Consider the following 21,261-nt stretch of genomic DNA (forward strand, 5'->3'; position numbering starts at 1 on the left):
GTCTTTCTATTGGCAAGTACTTTTATCTGGTGAAGCCATCTATAGGGCATTTTCTTTTTAAGACTGATTTTTATTTACTTGTGTGTTAGCGAGGGTACAATGCTGTATGTCTGTAGGTGCCTGCAGAGGCCAGAAGAGGTCATTGGATCCTCATGGAGCTGGAGTTATAGGCAGTTGTGAGCACCATGTGGGTGCTGGGAACAAAACTTGGGTCTCCCAAAAGAGCCATTTCGCAAGACCTCAAATGCTGTAATAGTAAATGAGTCACTTGTTTATTTGTGCCTACCAAAGAACCTCATCATAAACCACACCACCATTTAGCCAAATTGACATTAGAAAGCTAAGTTCACTTTCAAAAACTAAAGCTGCTATGTAGACACTTACTAAAGTGACTAAAAAAACAAAAAACAAAAAAACAGCAACAGACAAGGTCCCAGCTATTGTAGAGGATGTAAAGCAGGTAGAACTGTCTGTCCTGGTGGGTTAAAACAGTTCTCAAAGCTATGCTGGAAGACAGTTTGGTTAATAGTTTTTTGTTTTGATTTTTTTTTTTTGAGACAAAGTTGTTGATAGTTTTTTGTTTTGTTTTTGTTTTTATGATTTTTTTTTTTTGATACAAAGTTTCTCTGTTGTACAACTTTCTGTCCTGGAACTCACTCTATAGACCCGGCTGGCCTCTAACTCAGAGAGATCCACCTGCCTTTGCCTCTTGAGTGCTGGGATTAAATACATGCACCACCATTGCACAGATGACTACTTGTAGGTTTTTGTTTGTTTGTTTGTTTGGCAAAAATAAACCATATAGACATGGGCATTGGTCAACATTAAAATATAAATTCATAACCACCCAAACATCTCTAAGTCAAAGTTTATAGTAGCTTTTTATTCAAACAGGTTAAAAGCTGGAAAGATCTCAAAGGCATTCATCTGGTAAGCAGATAAAATGTAGACTACTCCTATAAAGACTATCTAAACAGTAATCAAAGAAACCAGTTATCCATGGACAGATCTCAAAGGCATCCCATTAAGTTAAAGACAGACATATCCAGACTACTACAGTATATTCCATCTACATGACACTCTGGAACAGGAGAGAACACTATGAGACACTGTTAATTTATAAAAAGATCTTGGGGTCTTGAGAGATGGCCCAGCAGTTTAGAGCAGTGGCTGCTCTTCAAGAAGTCCTTACGTTCAATTCCCAGCACCCACACAGGCTATATGGACATGTGGGCAGAACGTCACACACATAAAATAACCAATGGCTGTAAAAGGATGATAGTGAAAGGTTTGTTTTATAATCTTCCTCTTTGTTTGTTTTGTTTTCCAGACAGGGTTTCTTAGTACTGGAACTAGCTCTGTAGACCAGATTGGCTTTGACCTCAGAGGTCTGCCTACCTCTGTCTCTCTAGTGCTACAATTAAAGGTGTGTGACATTACCACCAGGTTTTATAAGTTTTAAGGTGATGAAAATGTTAATATATCTTGACCATGTTAGTGGTTATTTAACTGAGTATATGTCTCAAATTCATAATAGCATACATAAATTAATTTTATTGTTAACTATGTAGTCAACTTGACTTACAAAAAAAACAAATTTAAGTTTTAAAACTTTTCAGTTATGCCATAATACAGTGTACTTACTGTATTCGCCTTACCCCCCAAACTTCTTCTTAAAAGCATAAATGCCATATTTCACTTAAAAACAACAATTAACAAAAAACAACTCACTACAGTAGTTATTTAATAAGTAATTTCTGAAGGTCACCTCTTCTATAACATCTTAAGGTCTAATCTTACCTCCTAGAGACTATTCACATGGGTGAACATTATTAGAAACTTACCTGGACGCCAGCTTATTTTTTTCTTTCCTTGACCTTGGCCTCGCTGTTAAGGGAAGTTCACTAACTGGAGTCAGGTCACTGATCACCTTATTCAGCTTGCGCAGTTCATTACCAATCTGGAGTAGTTTTTTAGGGTTTGGAGTAAGGTCTTCCACATCAGTTCTCCGTGACTTCTTAACTGCATATTTCCCTACAAGTCATTTGAAAGGAGGGTAAGTTACATCATTTTAGTGAACAAGACGTGCAACTTCTATAGCTCCCAGCGGCTGCTGCTTTTCATTTTAGACAGAAAAGCTCTCTTTGATGTCCTCTCAAGTTGCCTATGACTGGCTGAAAACCCAAGCACACTAAGCATTTTGGTTCCTTATCTTTGCTTACAGTGACAAAGACAGGTTTGGTAGCATATACCTTATAGTCCCAGAATCTAGAAGAATGAGGCAGAGGATTCAAAGTTCAAAGCCAAACTGTGCTACAAAAGAGACTTCGAGGCCAGTCTAGGCTATCTACTCACAATAAAAAGTACCTTCACCCCCACTAAGAAAGAGAAAAGGGCACTAAATATTTTTTTAAACCTCTTACCGTGATGCAAGCCATTTTTCTGGTACATATTACTTGGCAAGGTATCTCGATTCCACTCAGAAGGCCTCAGAATCCTCTCTTGCTGTGATGGTGTAAGCTGCTCACTATACTCCCAGAAGTACCTTCTTTTCCCTCTCTTCCGAGAAGATATGGAAGTCATCTCCTTCAAGTCCTCTACAGAGTCATTTTCATAGCCTTAAAAAACATGGTCCCACAATTGTCAAGCTCCAGACATTCAATAAGTCTCTCAGAATAAGCAAACAAAAATCCTTCTATTTGTAACTTGAGATATTTCTTTCACCTGAAGTATCAAAGTCATGTTAAAAACAATGTATCAAGTTTATAAATTATAGTATGTAGATCTCAAACTCATAATATCCAGAAATTAATAAACATTTCATTACATAGCTATCTGGTATGGGGTTCTTTTTGTTTTTTGAAATTAGTATTGGATACTGTAGTATCTTCACATGATTAAGAACATAATTAAATACTATGTAGGAATCAACGTGTCATTACAATAAGTAACTAATAAGAAATGGTGCCAGGCACAACGTAGAAACTTAACTTCACTGATGCCTAGCTTTTTACAAATCAAGTATATTGGATGTTTATAAATTTGTTCAGATGATATAAAACCTGGCAGAGATGTCATTGTTGGCGATGCATTGAGAAGTACTCACACATATGTGTATAATTTGAATTTTTGGAAAGTTTAACAATGCTGTCAACTATGGACAAAAGTACCCCAGTTTACCATGTTGGTTTAGGGTTAGATAGAATTAGCCTAGAAGAGTTCAAATTACATTTATTCCATGTATACAAGAGTATTGTACTGTATTAAATATGTAAGACCTTATCTACATGAATTGGTTATAGAAACTAATAGTCTGCAAATAAAAAGGTGCCACCATAAAATGGTCCTTAGGTTAGAACTATACTGTGGTTTCTAAAAGTCTTCCTTTTAATATTTGTATCTACAACACTCACAAAGAGCTGTATCTACAGTGGCATCCTAGTTCCATAGCAGCAGTGACTTTTCTTTCTTTTTTTCTACTTCTTCTGAAAGAGTACAAAAAAAGACAGTTCCTAAGCAAATAAATATACAGGTCTATTCTAGATCATTCTTTAGTGAACTTGTTACTTTATTCTATACCACTGAAGGGTATAGAATTCCCTTACTAATGAGAAGTTCCTGAAAATACTTAATTCTGAGCTGCTGGAATTGTTGAACAAAGTCAGTGTAGGAAGCCTGGTAACCTAAAATGCCTTCAGAGAATGATGGTCACAGATGAACTCCACAGGGCAGTGGCGCGGGGTTGAGGAAGGTACATGCCAAGTAAAATGGCCACATTTTCCTTCTGAAACATGGCGCTGGAACTATGGCTACAATGTGAGGATGCCTGGTCACTAGGGAGAAAGCTCTTTGAATGTTAGAATTTTACCAACTTTTCTTCAGAGTCTCAATCAGGACAGTGTGATTCTATTTATATGAGAAGGCAGAAGAGGTACTGTGGCTCTCAGGGCTCAGGTAGGATCAGGACATAGTTATAAAGGAATATGAAGGGAATCTCTGTATCATGATTATGACTATATTCACTTGTCAGAACTCACACACCCAAAGTACTCATACAAGGGTGCATGACAAGCAGAGTCAAGTTTTGCTGTGTGAAAATTATACCTCAATAAATAGGATTTAGACTGGGCAGTGGTAGTGCACGCCTTTAATCCCAGTACTTGGGAGGCAGAGGCAGGCGGAATGCTAAGTTCGAGGCCAGCCTGGTCTACAGAGTGAGTTCCGGACAGCCAGAGCTATAAAGAGAAACCCTGTCTCAAAAAACAAAACAAAAATAAATAAAGAAAAAGGATTTAAAGAAAGGAGTCTGGATTGTAACTCAGTGGTTTGGGCCACTTAGTTGGCATATGTGAGGTTTGTACTCAAAGGGGAAAAAAACCAAAGTCACAGAATGGTGTCTGGGCAATGGTGCAGACAAACTTGGTGCTTCATTCCTAACATTCACAGTACATTCTGTGTGGCTCAACAATGTAGAGAAATGTGAAATTTCTGGCCTTCAAAGAGTGTACACAGAGAGATAATGAGGTACATGCTGTTGTATACGTTGAATGTGTTTCACTTCACCCCTGATCAAACTATGTCACAATCACTGTAGACTACCTTTCACCAAAAACAACGTGGAATGCAGTGTGACAACGAACCCTAGGTTTTCTTTTTTTAAAAAAAAAAAAAAGGGCAATGGTCCTGCAGGTGAAGACACTTGCTGCCAGATTCAACAACCTCAGTGTGATGCCCAGGACCCCGACGGTGGACAGAGAACTGACTCCTACAAGTCATTCTTTGACCTCCATATATGCACTATGGTACCTGCACATACACAATATACAAAGAGAGATGAATAAATGAAATAAAATCTTTTAAAAATGGTGTAGAGTATATATTTTATTGTAGATAAAGGATTTCACTTTGTTCTTGTTACTAACCTATCTTTAGAACAGAGTAAAGGGTCACATGCCACCAGCTGAGGCATTTTTAGTTGGTGCTTGCTCCACAGTAAACTAAGCAAAACATTACTGCTTAAAGAGATTATTCAACCCCAAACAGAAAGATGGACAACCAAAAGAATCTTGTCTCCCTACCAGCACCCATAACCAGTGTTTTACACATCTTGTACTACCCCAGTCCAAAGCATAGGGACAGACTTTATTCCACTTTCTTAAGCAACCCCCTTTCCCACCATATTTCAGTATGTTCCCTTAGTCAGCATCCACCTTTGCTAGTCTGCAGGTGGCAAGACTCGTTTATTCACTCAATACTCATGGAACTCATTTGATGTTTCTAAGAACTGACTGCCTCAGCTGCACAGACTGACATGATGAGAGGAGCCTGGCATGAATAGCAAAACTGAGCTGGGTCAGCTCTTAGGATTCAAGGAGCCCAGCTTTGGATCCACACTGCACTATTCTACCTAACTGGTTGAGTGGTCTAAAGTCTTGCTCACTTTTATGCCAAATTCATAGTCACAGCAATGTTTATTTCTTCATCCCACCCAAAACAGGTACTAGATTTACTTCTGTGTTCAATACTCCCAAGGAGCATTTAGGAGCTGCCAGCTTTCTGACCCAATCTTTTCTACTAACATGTCCTATAAATTTATTACCATTCCACTCCCAACTCACAGAGTGTGTCTAGCCACACACTGTTCAATATAAAGGCCATGGAACCAAGTAAAATGAAAAATGACATGCTTACTCACTGATCTAACATCCACAGCCACTCATTCTTCTCACAAAATATGCCCAGAGGAACTCTTTTCTATAACATAAGTCTAACCACCACCACTCAAAATGAATCTGTGGCCAAGTTAAGTTTTACAAAACCATTCTCCTTCATCCCTGGCTGGCCAAGCCACAGAGCACATAAACATATTAACAGACTCTGAAAGAGCCTGCTATAGTGGTACACACAGTTAATCCCAGTATTCAGGAGGCAAGAACAGGCAGATTTATGAGTTTAAGGCTAGCCTGGTCTACATAGTGAGTTCCAGGACCCAGGGCTACAGAGAAACCCTGTCTCAAAAAATAAAAATAAAAGCATGACTTTCGGAGGATCTGGGGAGGCTGCTTCATGGTGGAGTAGCTATGGCATACCATGTGGAAGGCTGAAGGTTCCATCCCCACCACTACAATGGTAGGGAAGGATGACTGAAAAATCCCAAGAGCAAATAAATCTGTTCAACTCTAAATTCTGTTAAGCCAAGGATTCCATTAATTCCCATATAATTAATACCTAATATATGCAATGCCTAACATAAAAGATACTAAAACATGTTTTCATAAATGATTTCTTGATTCTCTTCTTGACCCTGCTTCTCTTTTGTTGATATACTGCCATAATTATCTAACTCATTTCTTGTTGACATGATTAAATTAGGATAGGATAGGATAGGATAGGATATATAGTGATGTTCACTATATATCCTGGCACTTAGGAAGTAGAGGTGAGAGGATCAGGAGTTCAAAGTCAACTGAAGGTATATATCAAATCTAGGCCAGCCTGAACTACAGATCTTGTGCCTCAAAAAAACCAAATAATGACAACAAAAAGAAAGTAAAAATGCTATATATACAAAATGTCCAGCCACACAGCTATGGTCTGAATAGACTACAAGCAAAGTCAACTGTGAAAAAACGTTCATGAGAATTAAAAAATAAGCTCTCACTTTTAAGGAAGTGAGTTCTTGTTCTTGAACCATGCAATTTAACAACCCGAACCAGTTGTAGCCAGTCTACAGAATAGGCTCTATTAGCACTTGGCAGTTGGTTCAGAAGAGAAACTGAAACTTGATTTTGCACCTCTCCTGGAACTTTGCAAGATCATCAACTGCATAGCCATTTGCCAAGAAACAGAATTTCAGGAGCTGGTCATCACAAAAGGACCTTTGTAAACCACTCACTCAACCCCAGACAACTGCTCTGACAGGAGTATAACTAGCCTTATTTTATTGATTTAAAAAATGTCTTCCTATTTCTCACCCACAATTTCCTTCTGCACCCCTCAAGTTGGTTTAAATCTTTCTTTCAAGAAAAGAAATAATTTGTAACCCCCCAAATTTTAAAGCCCAAATAAGTTCTACAAAACTGTGTTAATTTATGGTGCAAGTATGTCATTCACTAACATTCAGAATACTGCACAAGTAATCCTAACCCAAAGCTTCACTTCAAGTCAACTGAAAGTGAGTGAATTTAGATGGCGTATTCATTCATTAAGACATTAAGCAGCATTATCACTTAGATCCAGGAAGAGCGCCAGATTACACTAAATTCCTCCTAATATATAAAGCCACTGCCTAGCTGCTCAAGAGGAGCAGTCTCCAATCAAGGAGAAAATGCTATGGAAGAAAAGGAAAGAGGATATGGCTAGACAGACTAAAAAACGTGTAGTCGCTGTATAAATCAAAATTCTGAGAAGATGGAAATGGTGTCATAGAGACTGAGTTTTCTTAAATTCACCTATGTGATCTCAAAACACTAAAAATGCAAATCAAATATGGTGGGCATACCAGCATAATCTGTTAGAAGAATCTCTGGGTAATAAACCGGGAAAAGCTAGATGCCAGCTGTTTGAAGATGTGGATGGGAGCATCCAGAGTCTAATAGTAAGGAAAACAGAAATGTATAAAGCAAAGGAGGACCTTTCTGATCTGCCCCTTACAATGGAAGAGGTGTCTAGACACAGTCTTCCATAAAGACTCTTATGGGGCAGGGCACACACCCGCTGATCCCTCAGACACTATGAAAACCAGAAAGGCCACAATCCAAGAGAAGGAAGAATTTTTCCTGACCAGCAAAGTTTGATCTTTGCTGGTAAGCAACTACAGGAGTGATGTGCTTTGTCTGACACAACGTTCAAAGGAGTCCACCTTCATCTTTTGTTGAGACCTTGTGGTGGTGCTAAAGGGAAGAGGAAGCCACATACTACTAAAAAGGTTAAGTTGACTCTACTGAAATGAAAAGAAAAAAAACCACACAAGACAAAAACAGTAACAACAAAAAGCTTGCCAACCCATACTCTTGTAAAACACAGGAAAAGCATTACCAGGCTGTGTGCTGAAATCTAGCAAGCAGACTGACGAAAACTGACTAACAAAGTCTGCATCAGAACCATGAAGTATTCAACAACATGGCTAGAGACAGAGTTGGCAAAGAAACATAAAAGATGTAAATTCCAAGCAGCCTTGAACACTGGAAGAACTGTGACCCTAACTGTGAAGAACAACTTAAGAGTTTAACAGACATCTGGACAAGCAGGAAGGGCCACTGAGAATTGAGGTTTCGAGCAGCAATCAGGGGAAACTGCATTCAGACACTATACCCCACCAAGCTCTTCCCTTTATATTTAATACCCAGTACCAATTAACCACATCGGTCTGTCCTCTTCTCCCTTTACCCTTACTCCTCTGGTCCCCTTTCAATTTTCTTTTCTCCTAAGCTTATACTCTTTGCCTTTTCACATTTCATTTGATAGGTTTTCCCAAAAATTACAGGCTAGCCTGATTTGTACGGTTTCCTTATCGCATCCTGCTGGGCCCTGGGATCTTTTAGAGTATTCTGTTGCACTTCTTTCCATCATTTTGTTTTTTCATTCTCCTTTAGGCAGACTGCCTCACTGTGTCCCTATTTCGCCTTCTATTTTTTCTTCCTCTATTCTTTCTGTATCAACCCGATACTAATCACAAATTCTTTTTTTCCCATTTCTACTCATCTGACAGGAACTGACACCTTAGTCTATCATGCTACTAGTGTTCCTTTATTTCCTGAAATAATTAGAGCTTAGGGGATGATTGTTACTTAACTATGACTGTAAATTCATACTAGGCCTATATTTTGCTAGTGATTTTTTTCTGTAGACAACATTTTAAGTCCTGGAGACTTAACTAGTGCACGAAGCACTAGTATAGCAGAGCAAAATGGCATCTCAATCCTATTACATCCGAGTCTCTCTTAAATCTTTTAAACATTTCTAATAGAAGAGTAAGAGTTATAAAAATAATCAACCTAATTCCAGATGCATAAATCCCTATGCAAAAATATAAAAACAACAAACAAAAAAAGGCAACATGGTTCCTCCAACATTTACCAATCGGATAGTAATATTCTCCAATGACAATGAATCAGATAAAATTCCAGACAACAATTATATTTAAAGAAACAAAAAGGACATAAACAAATCCTGAATGAATTTCAAGAGAATATAAACAGCGAAGAAGAAGAAGAAGAAGAAGAAGAAGAAGAAGAGGAGGAGGAGGAGGAGGAGGAGGAGGAGGAGGAGACAAGAAGTCAGCACTGTACACAGTGCTGGCTAGTTTTTAAACGATAAAATCAGACTAAAAAGATTTGTGACCACCTAACCAGCTCTACAGAAGATATTTGAAGGGATGCTCTGAGCTAAAGAGAAAGATCTATCATGAAGGGATCACTCTATCTTATAAGGACACATATGTCTTATCTCATTTTGATTTCCTAGATTTTACATAGATGAAATCATCTATAATATGGAAGTACAAGTGCCATCAGGGGAAAAGAGGAACTACATAGGAAGGAAGTGCAGAGGTAAGGGAGAGCAGTAGCACGGTAGTGTCCCACCCTTCCTTCCTTCCTTCCTTCCTTCCTAATGTTCTGACCCTTTAATACAGTTCCTCACATTGTGGTGACCTCCAACCACAAAATTATTTTGTTGCTACTTCATAACCGTAATTTTGCTACTGTCATGAATCATAATGTAAATCTATGATATGCAGGACATTTGATATGGGACCCCAAAGGAGTCATGACCCACTGGTTGAGAACGGGTGTAGTAGGGTATGAAGAGAATGTGCTCAGTGTGTGTGTGTGTGTGTGTGTGTGTGTGTGTGAGAGAGAGAGAGAGAGAGAGAATGAATGATGAATATCAAAGAACTAAAGACAAAGATTGGAAGTGTATCAACAGTGGTAGAATACTTTCCTAGCATATCCAAGTCCCAAGATTTGTTGCCAGCACTTCAAAATTACATGCCGACAGTCAAAAACCAACAATAAATCCTTACTTATCAATAATTAATGATACTACAAAGTAAAGTAAAGTGTGATAGGGAAATGCCTCTCATCCAGTACTTGGATGGATGAGGCAGGTGGACACAAGTTCAATGCCAGCCTAAAGTACATAGCATACTTCAGGCAAGAGAGACAATTAAGGGCAAATGAGAGGGGAAGGTGATCCATGATACTGTGTGCTAGACTTGGAGTGAACTTTAAGTAGCAAGCTCTCACTAAAGAGAAAGAAAGGCTGTGTATGTTGATAAAGGGGGTTATTTCTTTTTTTTAATTTTATTTTATTTTATTTATTTATTATATGTAAGTACACTGTAGCTGTCTTCAGACACTCCAGAAGAGGGCGCCAGATCTTGTTACGGATGGTTGTGAGCCACCATGTGGTTGCTGGGATTAGAACTCTGGACCTTCGGAAGAGCAGTCGGGTGCTCTTACCCACTGAGCCATCTCACCAGCCCCAAGGGGGTTATTTCATCAAGAAGAACATTTAAATATACCCACATCAAAACACCTAACTATATAAAGCAAATAATAACACTACTGACAAGAAAAAATGCTTAATTTAGTGGTGAGGAACTTAACTACTACTTGTCTTCCATAATGGATGGATCAAAAAGAGGATCCTCTAAGAGGGTACTCCCCCACCCATTCACAAACTCCTGCCTAACCACCCTCTACCATCCTCCTTCACTGGGGAAAGTAACTTAAAACAGGACCATCTATCTATCCTTTCTATCCACAAATACAAACCTACAAAAGATACTAAAAGGAAAACTCCAACCCAAGGAGGTTAATTTAACAATACCCAATACACAGGAAATAAATAATTTGACACAAACAAAACCAAAAGAAGGGATGTAAGACATACACAAACAGCCAGACAGTGGTGGTACACACCTTTAATCCCAGCACTTGTGAGGCAGAGGCAGGTGGATTTCTGAGTTTGAGGCCAGCCTGGTCTACAGAGTGAGTTCCAGGAAAAACCAAAAAAGACACACACACACACACTCACATCACCAACATTAAAATAACAGGAAAAAGCAAGACATAGTAGACTTGAACAACACTGAAAACAAGATGGACAAACATAGAAGCTTCCATCCCATAACAGTGAACTTCAGATTCATTTAGAGAATAAACAATTATCTAGGACAGATTGCTAAAAACTACAAAACTAAAGTAGTCTCACAAACTTATGAAGGATGAAACCATATGATTTTTTAAATTTCTTTTTTGTTTTTCAAGACAGGGTTTCTCTGTGTAGCCCTGGCTGTCCTGGAACTCACTCTGTAGACCAGGCTGTCCTGGAACTCGGAAATCCACCTGCCTCTGCCTCCCAAGTGCTGGGATTAAAGGCGTGTGCCACCACTGCCTGGCCCATTTTTTAATTTCTAATAGCACATACACACATCAGTGCAATGAAAAACAAAAATGGTTTAAGGATTTTATTGCCAGACATTGTGGCTCTTGTCTGCAATTCAACTGGCCGTGGCAAGAGTACCATGAATTTAAGAAAAACCTGTGCTATACAGCAAGTATCAGGTCAGCCAGGACAATACAGTAAGACCTTGCAGAAAGAGAGAAAGCAAGAAAGGGAGAGAGGGACAGATAGGAACTACAGAATAAAGAGCAACAGACTACAGAACAAAGGCCAACTGAAGTTTTTCCTTGTAACTGTCTTAAGTCAGTTTGTTTCTACCTACAAAAACATCATTACCAAAAAGCAAGTTGAGGAGGAAAGGGTTTATTCAGCTTACACTCCCACATTGCTGTTCGTCACCAAAGAAAGTCAGGACTGGAACTCAAGAAGTCTGGTCAGGAAGCAGGAGCTGATGCAGAGGCCATGGAAGGATGTTCCTTACTGGCTTGTTTTACCCTGGCTTGCTCAGCTTGCTTTCTTATAGAACCCAGGGATGGCACCATCCACAAAGGGCCCTCCCACCCTTGATCACTAATTGAGAAAATGCCTTACAGCTGGATCTCATGGAGGCATTTCTTCAAGGGAGGCTCCTTTCTCTATGATAACTCCAGCTTGTGTCAAGTTGACACGCAAAACCAGCCAGTACAATTCCTTTTACACAAGTATAGAGATTGTACATTTAACACACAAAAGTTGCCTGGCTTAGGAATAGTTTAAGAAAAATGTAACCTTAAGTTTAATGTGAAGGAAAACAGCAGGGAGGAGGAGAAGAAAAGGTGGTACAGAGAAGGAGAAGAGGGAAAAAGAAAGGTAAGAGAGGAAGGAGCGAAGAGTAGGGAGGAGACAGAAGCAGAATGGAGAAGGCTACAGATCTACCCTAAATAACAAAGGTGACAGAAAAATCATGATATTGATCTGGAGATGAAAATCTTAGGGAAGACTCCATAAACATAAGCAATGCAAGTAGAAACAGAGGAATGCGGTTTTCTCAAACTAAAAAGCTTCTGAACAACAAACCAATCAAAACAGTGAAGAGACAGCCTATAAAACAGAAGAAATGTATACTAACAGTATACACAACATTAAGTTAATATCTAAAACACAAAACACAAAAGGCAACTCATCTTACAAACATGGTAAAGATCCTAAATAGGCATTTCTCAAAAAACATCCAAATGTTCAACAGGTATAAGAAAACATTCTCAATACCATTAATTATCAATAAAACACAAATAAAAATCAGAGAGACACTATGCTACAAAGTTCATAATGACCTGTCAGCAGTTGGACAGACACTGTTGTCAAAGAATGGTGTAAAGAGAACTCTTTTCATTGTCAGTGAAAATGTAAACTGGTACGGTTTTTATGTAAAGCAGTATGGAAGTTCCTCAAGAAACTGAAAATAGCTGGCATGGCAGCATGAACCTACAATCCCAGTACTCAGAAGCCTGTGTTGCAAGAGGACTACAAGTTAGAGACCAGCCCAGGTTACATATTCAGTGCCAATATAAAGGAGTGAGCTAGGGCTGGTCAGATGGCTCAGTGGTTAAGAGCACCGACTGCTCTTCTGAAGGTCCTGAGTTTAAATCCCAGCAACCACATGGTGGCTCACAACCATCCGCAATGAGATCTGATGTCCTCTTCTGGAGTGTCTGAAGACAGATACAGTGAACACACATAAAATAAAATAAAATAAAATAAAATAAAATAAAATAAAATAAAATAAATCTTTATTAAAAAAAAAAAAAAGGAGAGAGCTAGACCCTAGCTCAAAAAAGGCAGGCCAGATACTGGGGATTTATCTCAGTGCTATTTGTCTAGCACATGGAACAAACAGGGTTTGCCCGGTACAGAAAAACAACACAAAAAGCAATGGCCATAGATTTAGCTTAGTAGTCCAGCACAGAATACACAAGGCCCTGAGTTTGAGCACAATCATCTAAACTAACTAAATAAAAATACCAGCCAGGCATGGTGGCACACACCTTTAATCCCAGCACTTGGAAGGCAGAGGCAGGCAGATTTCTGAGTTCGTGGCCAGCCTGGTCTACAAAGTGAGTTCCAGGACAGTCAGGGCTGCACAGAGAAAACCTGTCTCAAAAAAAAAAAAAAAAAAAACAAACAAAAAACCAAATGATTAAGCAGTCCCACATCCCTAAATAAAGGCCTGAGGAAATGGCTCTGCTCTTTCAAAAGGCCTGAGTTTGATACTCAGTGGCCACTCACAACTGCCTGAAACTCCAACTTCAGAGAATCTGACACCTCTGGCCTCTGAAAGCACCTGCATTCAGGTGAGCATACCTACCCAAACACATTTTTTTTTTTCCAGACAGGATTTCTCTGTGCAGTCCTGGCTGTCCTGGAACTCACTCTGTAGACCAGGCTGGCCTCGAACTCAGAAATCCACCTCCCTCTGCCTCCCAATTGCTGAGATTAAAGGTGTTCGCCACCACTATAATTTTTTAAAATAAGATTTATTTTATGTGTAAGAGTATTCTGCCCACATGTGTATTTATACACCACATGTGTGCCTGCTGTTCAAGGTAGTCAGAAGAGGGCACTGGAGCCCCCCATCCCACCCCGAACTAAAGTTACAAATAGTTGTCAGATACTGCTTGGGTGTTGGGAACTAAATTCTGGTCCTCTGTAAGAGCAACAAAAGTGCTCCTAACCACTGAGCCATCTCTCCAGCCTCTCACAAACATAATTTAAAATAATAAACATAATTTTTTGGCTTGTTTTAAATGGCAAGATGCATACCTTTAATCAGAAGATATTCAGAAGACAGAAGCACACAAATCCCTTGTAAAGTAGAGGCCAAGCTGGTCTGCACATAAGTTCAGAACAGCCAGGGCTATATAAGACTATGTCTCCAAAAATATTAATAAGAAAATAGAAAGCATTCTCTTGAAAGCTACCTGTACTCCTATACTTACCATAATACTTCTAATATCCAAGCAAATGTACAGATACAAATATGCAAATACATACAATATAACTTATCCTCTAATGCTTACATTTATGACAAGGTGAATCTACTTGTTATGCCAACTAAAACAGAACAGGCAGAGAAAGACAGCTTGCAAAGTCTCCACATGTGGGACTAAAATCAAACATATAGAAGTAGAGAACATGGTTGTCGGGAACTGAAGACGTGGCCATGTGAGGTGCTCATCAAAGAGCACACTGCTGCTTTGCAGAGTAAGTTCTAAAAACCGAATGTACAAACAGCAAGCATATAGACAATACAAGAACTATAGCTAGTACTCAAAAAAGAAAATATAATTATGTCAAGTAATGCATGTTAATTAGCATGTGATAACAACAATGTAATAAATGTATCAAAATACCATGCTGTGTATCTTAAATATATCTCAATGAAAGTAATACAAAGTCAAGGCAAAGCAAAATCACATCTAATATGACATCAACAGCACACCTATTACTTGCCTTGGTGGCACTGAGAGTTCCTGGTCCTAGGATCCACTGCTTGTAAGCACCACTGGCGAAGGCACTACTTCCTCCCTCACAGTCTTCCCCTCAGTTCTCTATCCTTTTGTGCTAACAGACCCCTTAACACCCCACCACGACTCTGTACAAGACCCTCATGCTTAGATCTAATCTGCCAGTCTTCAAGAGCCACACCTGAACAACAACGATGGAGCTACAGAAACTACCCCTATTATACCCAGTCACATTTCCTTTATACATCTCAATGTAGATTTTTATCAATGTACTATGAGAAAAATGGTCCTGACAAAGAGAAAAGACAATTCTATCCAGGATTCTAAATTAAACCAAAGGAAGAAAAAAAAGGTATAAACTCTTTTCCTCCAAGTTAAACTTGAGGTATTTTTTACTTACTTAAAAAATACCTAAGCCAAACAATTTGTGGTATCAAATGCATAAATGTAAGTATTTGAATTTAAAAAATTATCAAAAATGAGAAAATCTTTGATGAATAATAATGCTTTGGTAGGGTGTGGCTCAGAGGTAGGTTTACCTAGTATATGTGAGGCTGAGGTTTAAATCAACACTGCACCAGCCACAGCCATACCCACCACATGCTCTTGCACACACATATACATGCACATTCACAGACACCTACACACCCACACACATGCATACACATACAGGCACACAGACACAGTGCTGCACTCTGACATAGTCACTGTCCACAGTTTCAGAAAAATGTCATTATTTACTGTGCCTTAAATGCCAGAAATCACCATTTTAAACAAAAGGACTCTGATAACTTCACAAAGTTTAATTTTTAATTGGTTTTATGCAGAATTATTAGTATCAAGACTAATTTTGAAGCAAGTTAACTTTTGCTTAAAATTTAAAATCTTCACTTCTTTGTGTAGTATTTTTAACTGTGTGCCACAACGTTTTTATAAATGGTTATAAGCCAACAGTGGCTCTAACCCAAACATGTAAATGCTAAAGTGAATCAGCTGCCCACAGATCTGTTTCTTTTCTGTTTCATTTGTATGTACTGTACACAAAATGAAGAAGCATCCTCCTTCATGATCTTCAAACTGTAGCATCAACTTTCTCATCTTAGGGTTTTTTGGTTGTTGTTTTTTTTTTCCCTATTTGTTGCTTTTTAGAGATAAGGTCTCACTATATAGTCCTGACTGCCTTGGCACCAAGTGCGTAGACCAGGCTGACCTCAAACTTTTGGTGATCCTCCTACCCCTGCCTTCAAGTGTTGGGATTATAAGCATGTAACATCTCTAGCACAATATATATTTTCTTAATATGGCAGACAAAGAAAATGCTTGTCTTCAGACTGTCTACTGAGCAGGCTTTTGTTTATTTATTTATTTATTTTTTTTTGGTTTTTCGAGACAGGGTTTCTCTGTATAACCCTGGCTGTCCTGGATCTCACTTTGTAGACCAGGCTGGCCTCGAACTCAGAAATCCGCCTGCCTCTGCCTCCCGAGTGCTGGGATTAAAGGCGTGCGCCACCACGCCCGGCCGAGCAGGCTTTTGTTAACTGAGCATGAGTGACATGAGATGACACCACTTGACTTTATTCTGTACACACCCATCTTAGCCACAAGAGGGGCACATGCAAAACAGGGCACCCGATTTTAAACCAACATACTCTTGGAGTTTTTACTTAAGTGCTCAAGAGGGTGGCAAAGTAGATCACTTAACAAAAGAAAAAAGAAAAAAAATAAGAATAAGCCCTCAAAGAATCAAGATAAACTATGACATAGGCACAAATGATCATAAGCACAAATAATGATTTTAGAATCATGTGGCTAAAAGAAAGCTACTTTTGATCCAAATAAAGACATTGAGTTATTTATTTATTTATTTTTTAATCCTGACTAAAATATAGCAACCATCCAAAACAAGCTTCCTATTTCAAACAGTGACTAGAAAGGTCAATTTAGTAGGCTCCAAGAGTTATACCTGGTTCAGAGAACGTGTCGCTGATATCATCATCTCTGTCATCCTCATAATCCTCTTCCTCTTCTTCCTCCTCTTCATTTTCAGAAAGCTCATGCTCACTGCCAAACCCTTCATCATGGTCCTCATCATCAAACTCATCTTCATCATCCTCATCATCTTCGGGACTGTATTTGGTTGGCTGTTCTCTCATGTTGTCAGAGACAAAAAGAGAATAATTGTGCTCTTCTTTTTTCTGGGATGAATCTGAAACAGAAGTGCTGGCAGAAAGGCTGCCACTCTCTGCTGTGGCAACCAACCCAGGACTATCCTGGGGCAGAGGACTAAGTAATAGTTCCTGGGTTTCTTTGAAAGGCAAAGCAGGAGTGCCACGACCCTGATGAGGCTCCACCCCCCTTCTCTCCTGTCTCTTCGCCACAGCTCCACAGTAGCAGGTGTTCTCCTTTGCTGCATCTATGTGGACCTGGCTCAGCAAGGGCCGGCCCTGTTGCACAGGGTTGATCTTGACTTTTGCTTTTTTTACATAGTCTTTACATTCAACATGAAAATTCACCTTTTCATTATGATACATGTTGGTCTTCACCATGATCTGTGTGCTTGAAGTAGGTTTGCTTGCTTTTTGGACACAGTCTGACGATGGGACCTCAGCCTGAAGTGTCTTTGAAGAACACACAGGGGCAGCTGCTCTATTTGTGATCTTTTTACTAGGAAAAGAGGAGTGGGGCAAGGGATTTTGTTTGACACTGAAGAGTGAGTCAGGATAATAAAGGGAATCAGAAACAGACTGAGAGTCCTCACTATTGAGCTGGGCCAGTGTTGGAGTTTTACTGATGACCTCTTCATCTTGGTAAGGGCTAGAAAAGTCATCAAGACCCAGGTAATCCACCTCTTTTGTCCCCCAAATGTCACAGCTGGTGAGCTTCGTGTACTTAGTTAAGTCTTCACAGTATGTATCCCACTGTTCCCAGTTTGAAGTTAAAGCATCCTCATTGTCCAGGACATCTGTGAAAGTCTCCAGATTTTCAATGTCTTTGCAGTCTTCCAAAGAAAGGAAGTTGTCTCTAGGATTCTGTTGATAATTCATCTCTCTATCCTAAGGAAGGTTTAAAACGGGAAGTCACATACCATGCTTTAGGAAGAAAATATTCACCTCCACCCATACCTGCAAATGCCAAAATAAATACTCTACCTCTGGTCTGTTTTAAGAGAAAAGCTACTGACTGACATGATAGCTTCCTTCCCCTTCTATCTATTACCTTTCTTTCACTGGGAAAGAACAAATGGGGAAATGCTCTGAGAGGCTGAGGTATGGGCCCACACACTAAGGCCTCTCCTGATCTTAGAAGTATTCTTTAGAAATGAACTTCAAGGAAGGACCAAATATTGAAGACTTTCCCTCCATCACAGAATCCCTCCACTTAAGGAAGAAATTAAATATGAAGACAAAGAGCCCAGAGAGTGCTGAAAGTTAATTGTGAAATTCTAAGGACTTGGATAAGACCTAGGTAACAATTCTTGGCATGGGAAGTCAAACAGTCCTCACGCACCACAAAAATGTGATTTTATAGTGTAGTAAAAGGCCTGGAGTGGTGGCATACACCTTTAATCCACTCAGAAGGCAGAAGCAGGATAATCTCTATGAGTTTGAGACCAGCCTGGTCTATATAGCAACTTCCAGGCCAGTCAGAGTTTCATCATAAAACCCTATCTCAAAAATAAATAAATAAAATGTAGTTATATTCTATAGCCATGGAAAATGACATCTTAGTCTATCCATCACATCTTAGTCTACCCCAGGACCCATATGATGTAATGAAAGAACCAGTCTCAGTTACCCTCTGTCCTAAACATCTACACTATGCTATGTGTGCAGACACACACACACACACACACACACACACACACACTCAGTAAGTGTGGGGTGGGGGATGAATGAACTATATACCATTCCATCCAAGGTAAAAGGCATATTCAAATGTTTACATATTCATCTGTATCTGCTAGCAGTAGTTACCTTTTGGGGAAAATCTCAAGAGTGAAGGCTCAAAAAAGGAATGGGTTTTCAGTTTTCCAGTTTACTTTGTTCCAATGAATTTATAGTTTGTGTATGTGTGAGTAGTAGCTTCACTTTAGTAGTTTATATACCATACCCTATTTTTATTAGATATAGAACAATGATTTTTAATGAACTCACAGGCTTATATACTCAACTTTACAAATTTTCAGCATTTCTGTGTTGTTTAAATAACATGTAATTAAAATTATACTGGGGGCTACAAAAATGGCTCAGCAGTTAAGAGAATTTATTGACTTTCTAAAGAACCCAAGCTAGGTTCCCAGCACTGCTGTCTGGAGGCTCAAAACTACCTTTAACTCCCAGCTTCAGGGATATGTGTCACCTCTGGCCTATTTAGGCACCTTCACTGATGTGCACAGCTAAAATATAAGTCCCCTACCCCTGACCATTGAGCTAGTCATAGTGGCACAAACCTTTAATCCAAGCACTCATGAGGCATAAGTAGGCAGGTAGCTGTGAGGTTTCAGGCCAATCTAGTCTACAGAGCAAGTTCCAGGCCAGCCAAAGCTACAAGTGAAATCCTGCCTTAAAAAAAAAAAAAAAGAAAAGAAAAAGAAAAAAAGAAAAAGAAAAAGAACAAAAAGGAGTGGGGCTTCAGAAAACTTAAGAGAACTTGATGCTCTTACAGAAGTCCTTGGTTCCATTCCTAGCACCCACTTGGTGGCTTACAACTAAACTATCTAGTTCCACGGGATCAACATATGCCCTTTTGGCCTCTGTGGCTACTGCATACATGTAGTGCACAGACATATGCAAGTAAACTATCCCTGCACACAAAATAGTTGTTTTTTACCTTGGGAACTTTGTGTCTACCTCAGAAACAAGTCAATACCCTATGACACTGCTTATAGTGGCTAATTTGTCTCATCATCTCTGCCATACATCTTGTGCACATATCATTTCTTAATTTGTGAGCTTAAAAGCCCTTCAGCAGTTTACTGTACTATATACACACACAGCTTACTTTCCTCGTGAACAACTGGACAGATAATCTCTTCATATACTACTTTCATCAATTTGGGTATCTTTTTAAAATTACCAGACTTAGTCACAAGAATCAAACCCAGCCCCTAGTCACGTCCCTTTTCTTAAAACCAGATCTGTGTGGCCCCCACAATCCTCCTCCTTCAGCCTCTTGGGGAATGGTTTTACCTGAGTGAGGCTTCACATCATGAACATTCTTTTCTCTTTTCAGACATTCATAAACAAAAACTCTGCATCATCATTTTGATTCAAATCAATTAAACTAAAAAAAAAATGTTGCTTACCAGCTCATACATGAAATCTGGATCAGAACTGTTGGCTAAGAGATCTGTGCTCATCAGAGTCTGTTCTGAAAAGGTGTGGCTTCGAAAGGCATCCCCAAAAGGCGGGTCCATTCCGCTTACGCTGGGCTACAACAAAACCATTTCCACATTTCATTTACATACAGCTTCAAGCCCAACTTACTACACATACCTCAGTACATAATTAACTTCAAGAAATAATCCTGTCTCCCAGCCTGGTCTACAAAGTGAGTTCCAGGACAGCCAGGGCTATACAGAGAAACCCTGTCTTGAAAAACCAAAAAAAAAAAAAAAAGAGAGAGAGAAAAAGAAAGAAAGAAAGAAAGAAAGAAAGAAAGAAAGAAAGAAAGAAAGAAAGAAAGAAAGAAAGAAAGAACCCTGTCTCTTTTGTGTAGCACACCAAGAGCTTTCCTAGCAATGAACTTGGACCTCTATGAGGAAAAGAGCTAAGATATATATATATAAAATCAGAACAGATAAAAATATCAGAACTGTAAATCTTAACTTCTAAAACTTGAGGTTTGGGCACTAGAGTCAGAATACAACATTGGACTCTTTATTTTTTAAGGTATATAAATATTTCTTAAAATCCTTCTTGCCAGGTGTGGTGGCACACGCCTTTAATCCCAGCACTTGGGAGGCAGAGGCAGGGGGATTTCTGAGTTCGAGGTCAGCCTGATCTACAAAGTGAGTTCCAGGACAGCCAGGGCTACACAGAGAAACCCTGTCTCAGAAACAACAACAACAAACAAAACAAAACAAAACAACCCCCCCCAAAAAAACAAAAAAACCTTCTCTAACAAGACTCTATTCTAATTACCCTAAAGAAGAGAATGTCCTCCTATTTTCTGAGGACTGCAGCAAAAGTAAGTCAGACCTATACTATATTCCTGAGTTCAGTGTCTTACTTCCCCAAACAAAGAACATCTGGGTATCTTTCTGTAAGTTTGGGGAGGGGATGTGGAAGTTACAGGACAACTTGCTGAAGTCAGTTTTCTCTTTTCATCTTGAGGGTCTGGGAAACTA

At 39.2% G+C, this 21,261-nt stretch overlaps 1 protein-coding gene across 2 annotated transcripts in view; it reads right to left on the reverse strand.

Annotated features, from left to right (window-relative positions):
* Positions 1-21,261, reverse strand: part of Crebrf (CREB3 regulatory factor) — a 59,205-nt gene that overhangs the window by 14,338 nt on the left and 23,606 nt on the right. For both annotated transcript variants that reach the window (XM_021185961.3, XM_029471005.2), the window contains 4 exons: positions 20,218-20,343; positions 16,876-17,965; positions 2,424-2,618; positions 1,845-2,034 (listed from right to left, as the gene is read on the reverse strand). In XM_021185961.3, coding sequence (XP_021041620.1) covers positions 1,845-2,034; positions 2,424-2,618; positions 16,876-17,965; positions 20,218-20,343 — 1,601 coding nt within the window. The remainder of the gene's footprint in view (positions 1-1,844; positions 2,035-2,423; positions 2,619-16,875; positions 17,966-20,217; positions 20,344-21,261) is intronic.

The sequence above is a fragment of the Mus caroli genome, unplaced genomic scaffold, assembly GCF_978045245.1.
Source record: "Mus caroli unplaced genomic scaffold, Mus_caroli_1 scaffold_18, whole genome shotgun sequence".
Taxonomy (NCBI): domain Eukaryota; kingdom Metazoa; phylum Chordata; class Mammalia; order Rodentia; family Muridae; genus Mus; species Mus caroli.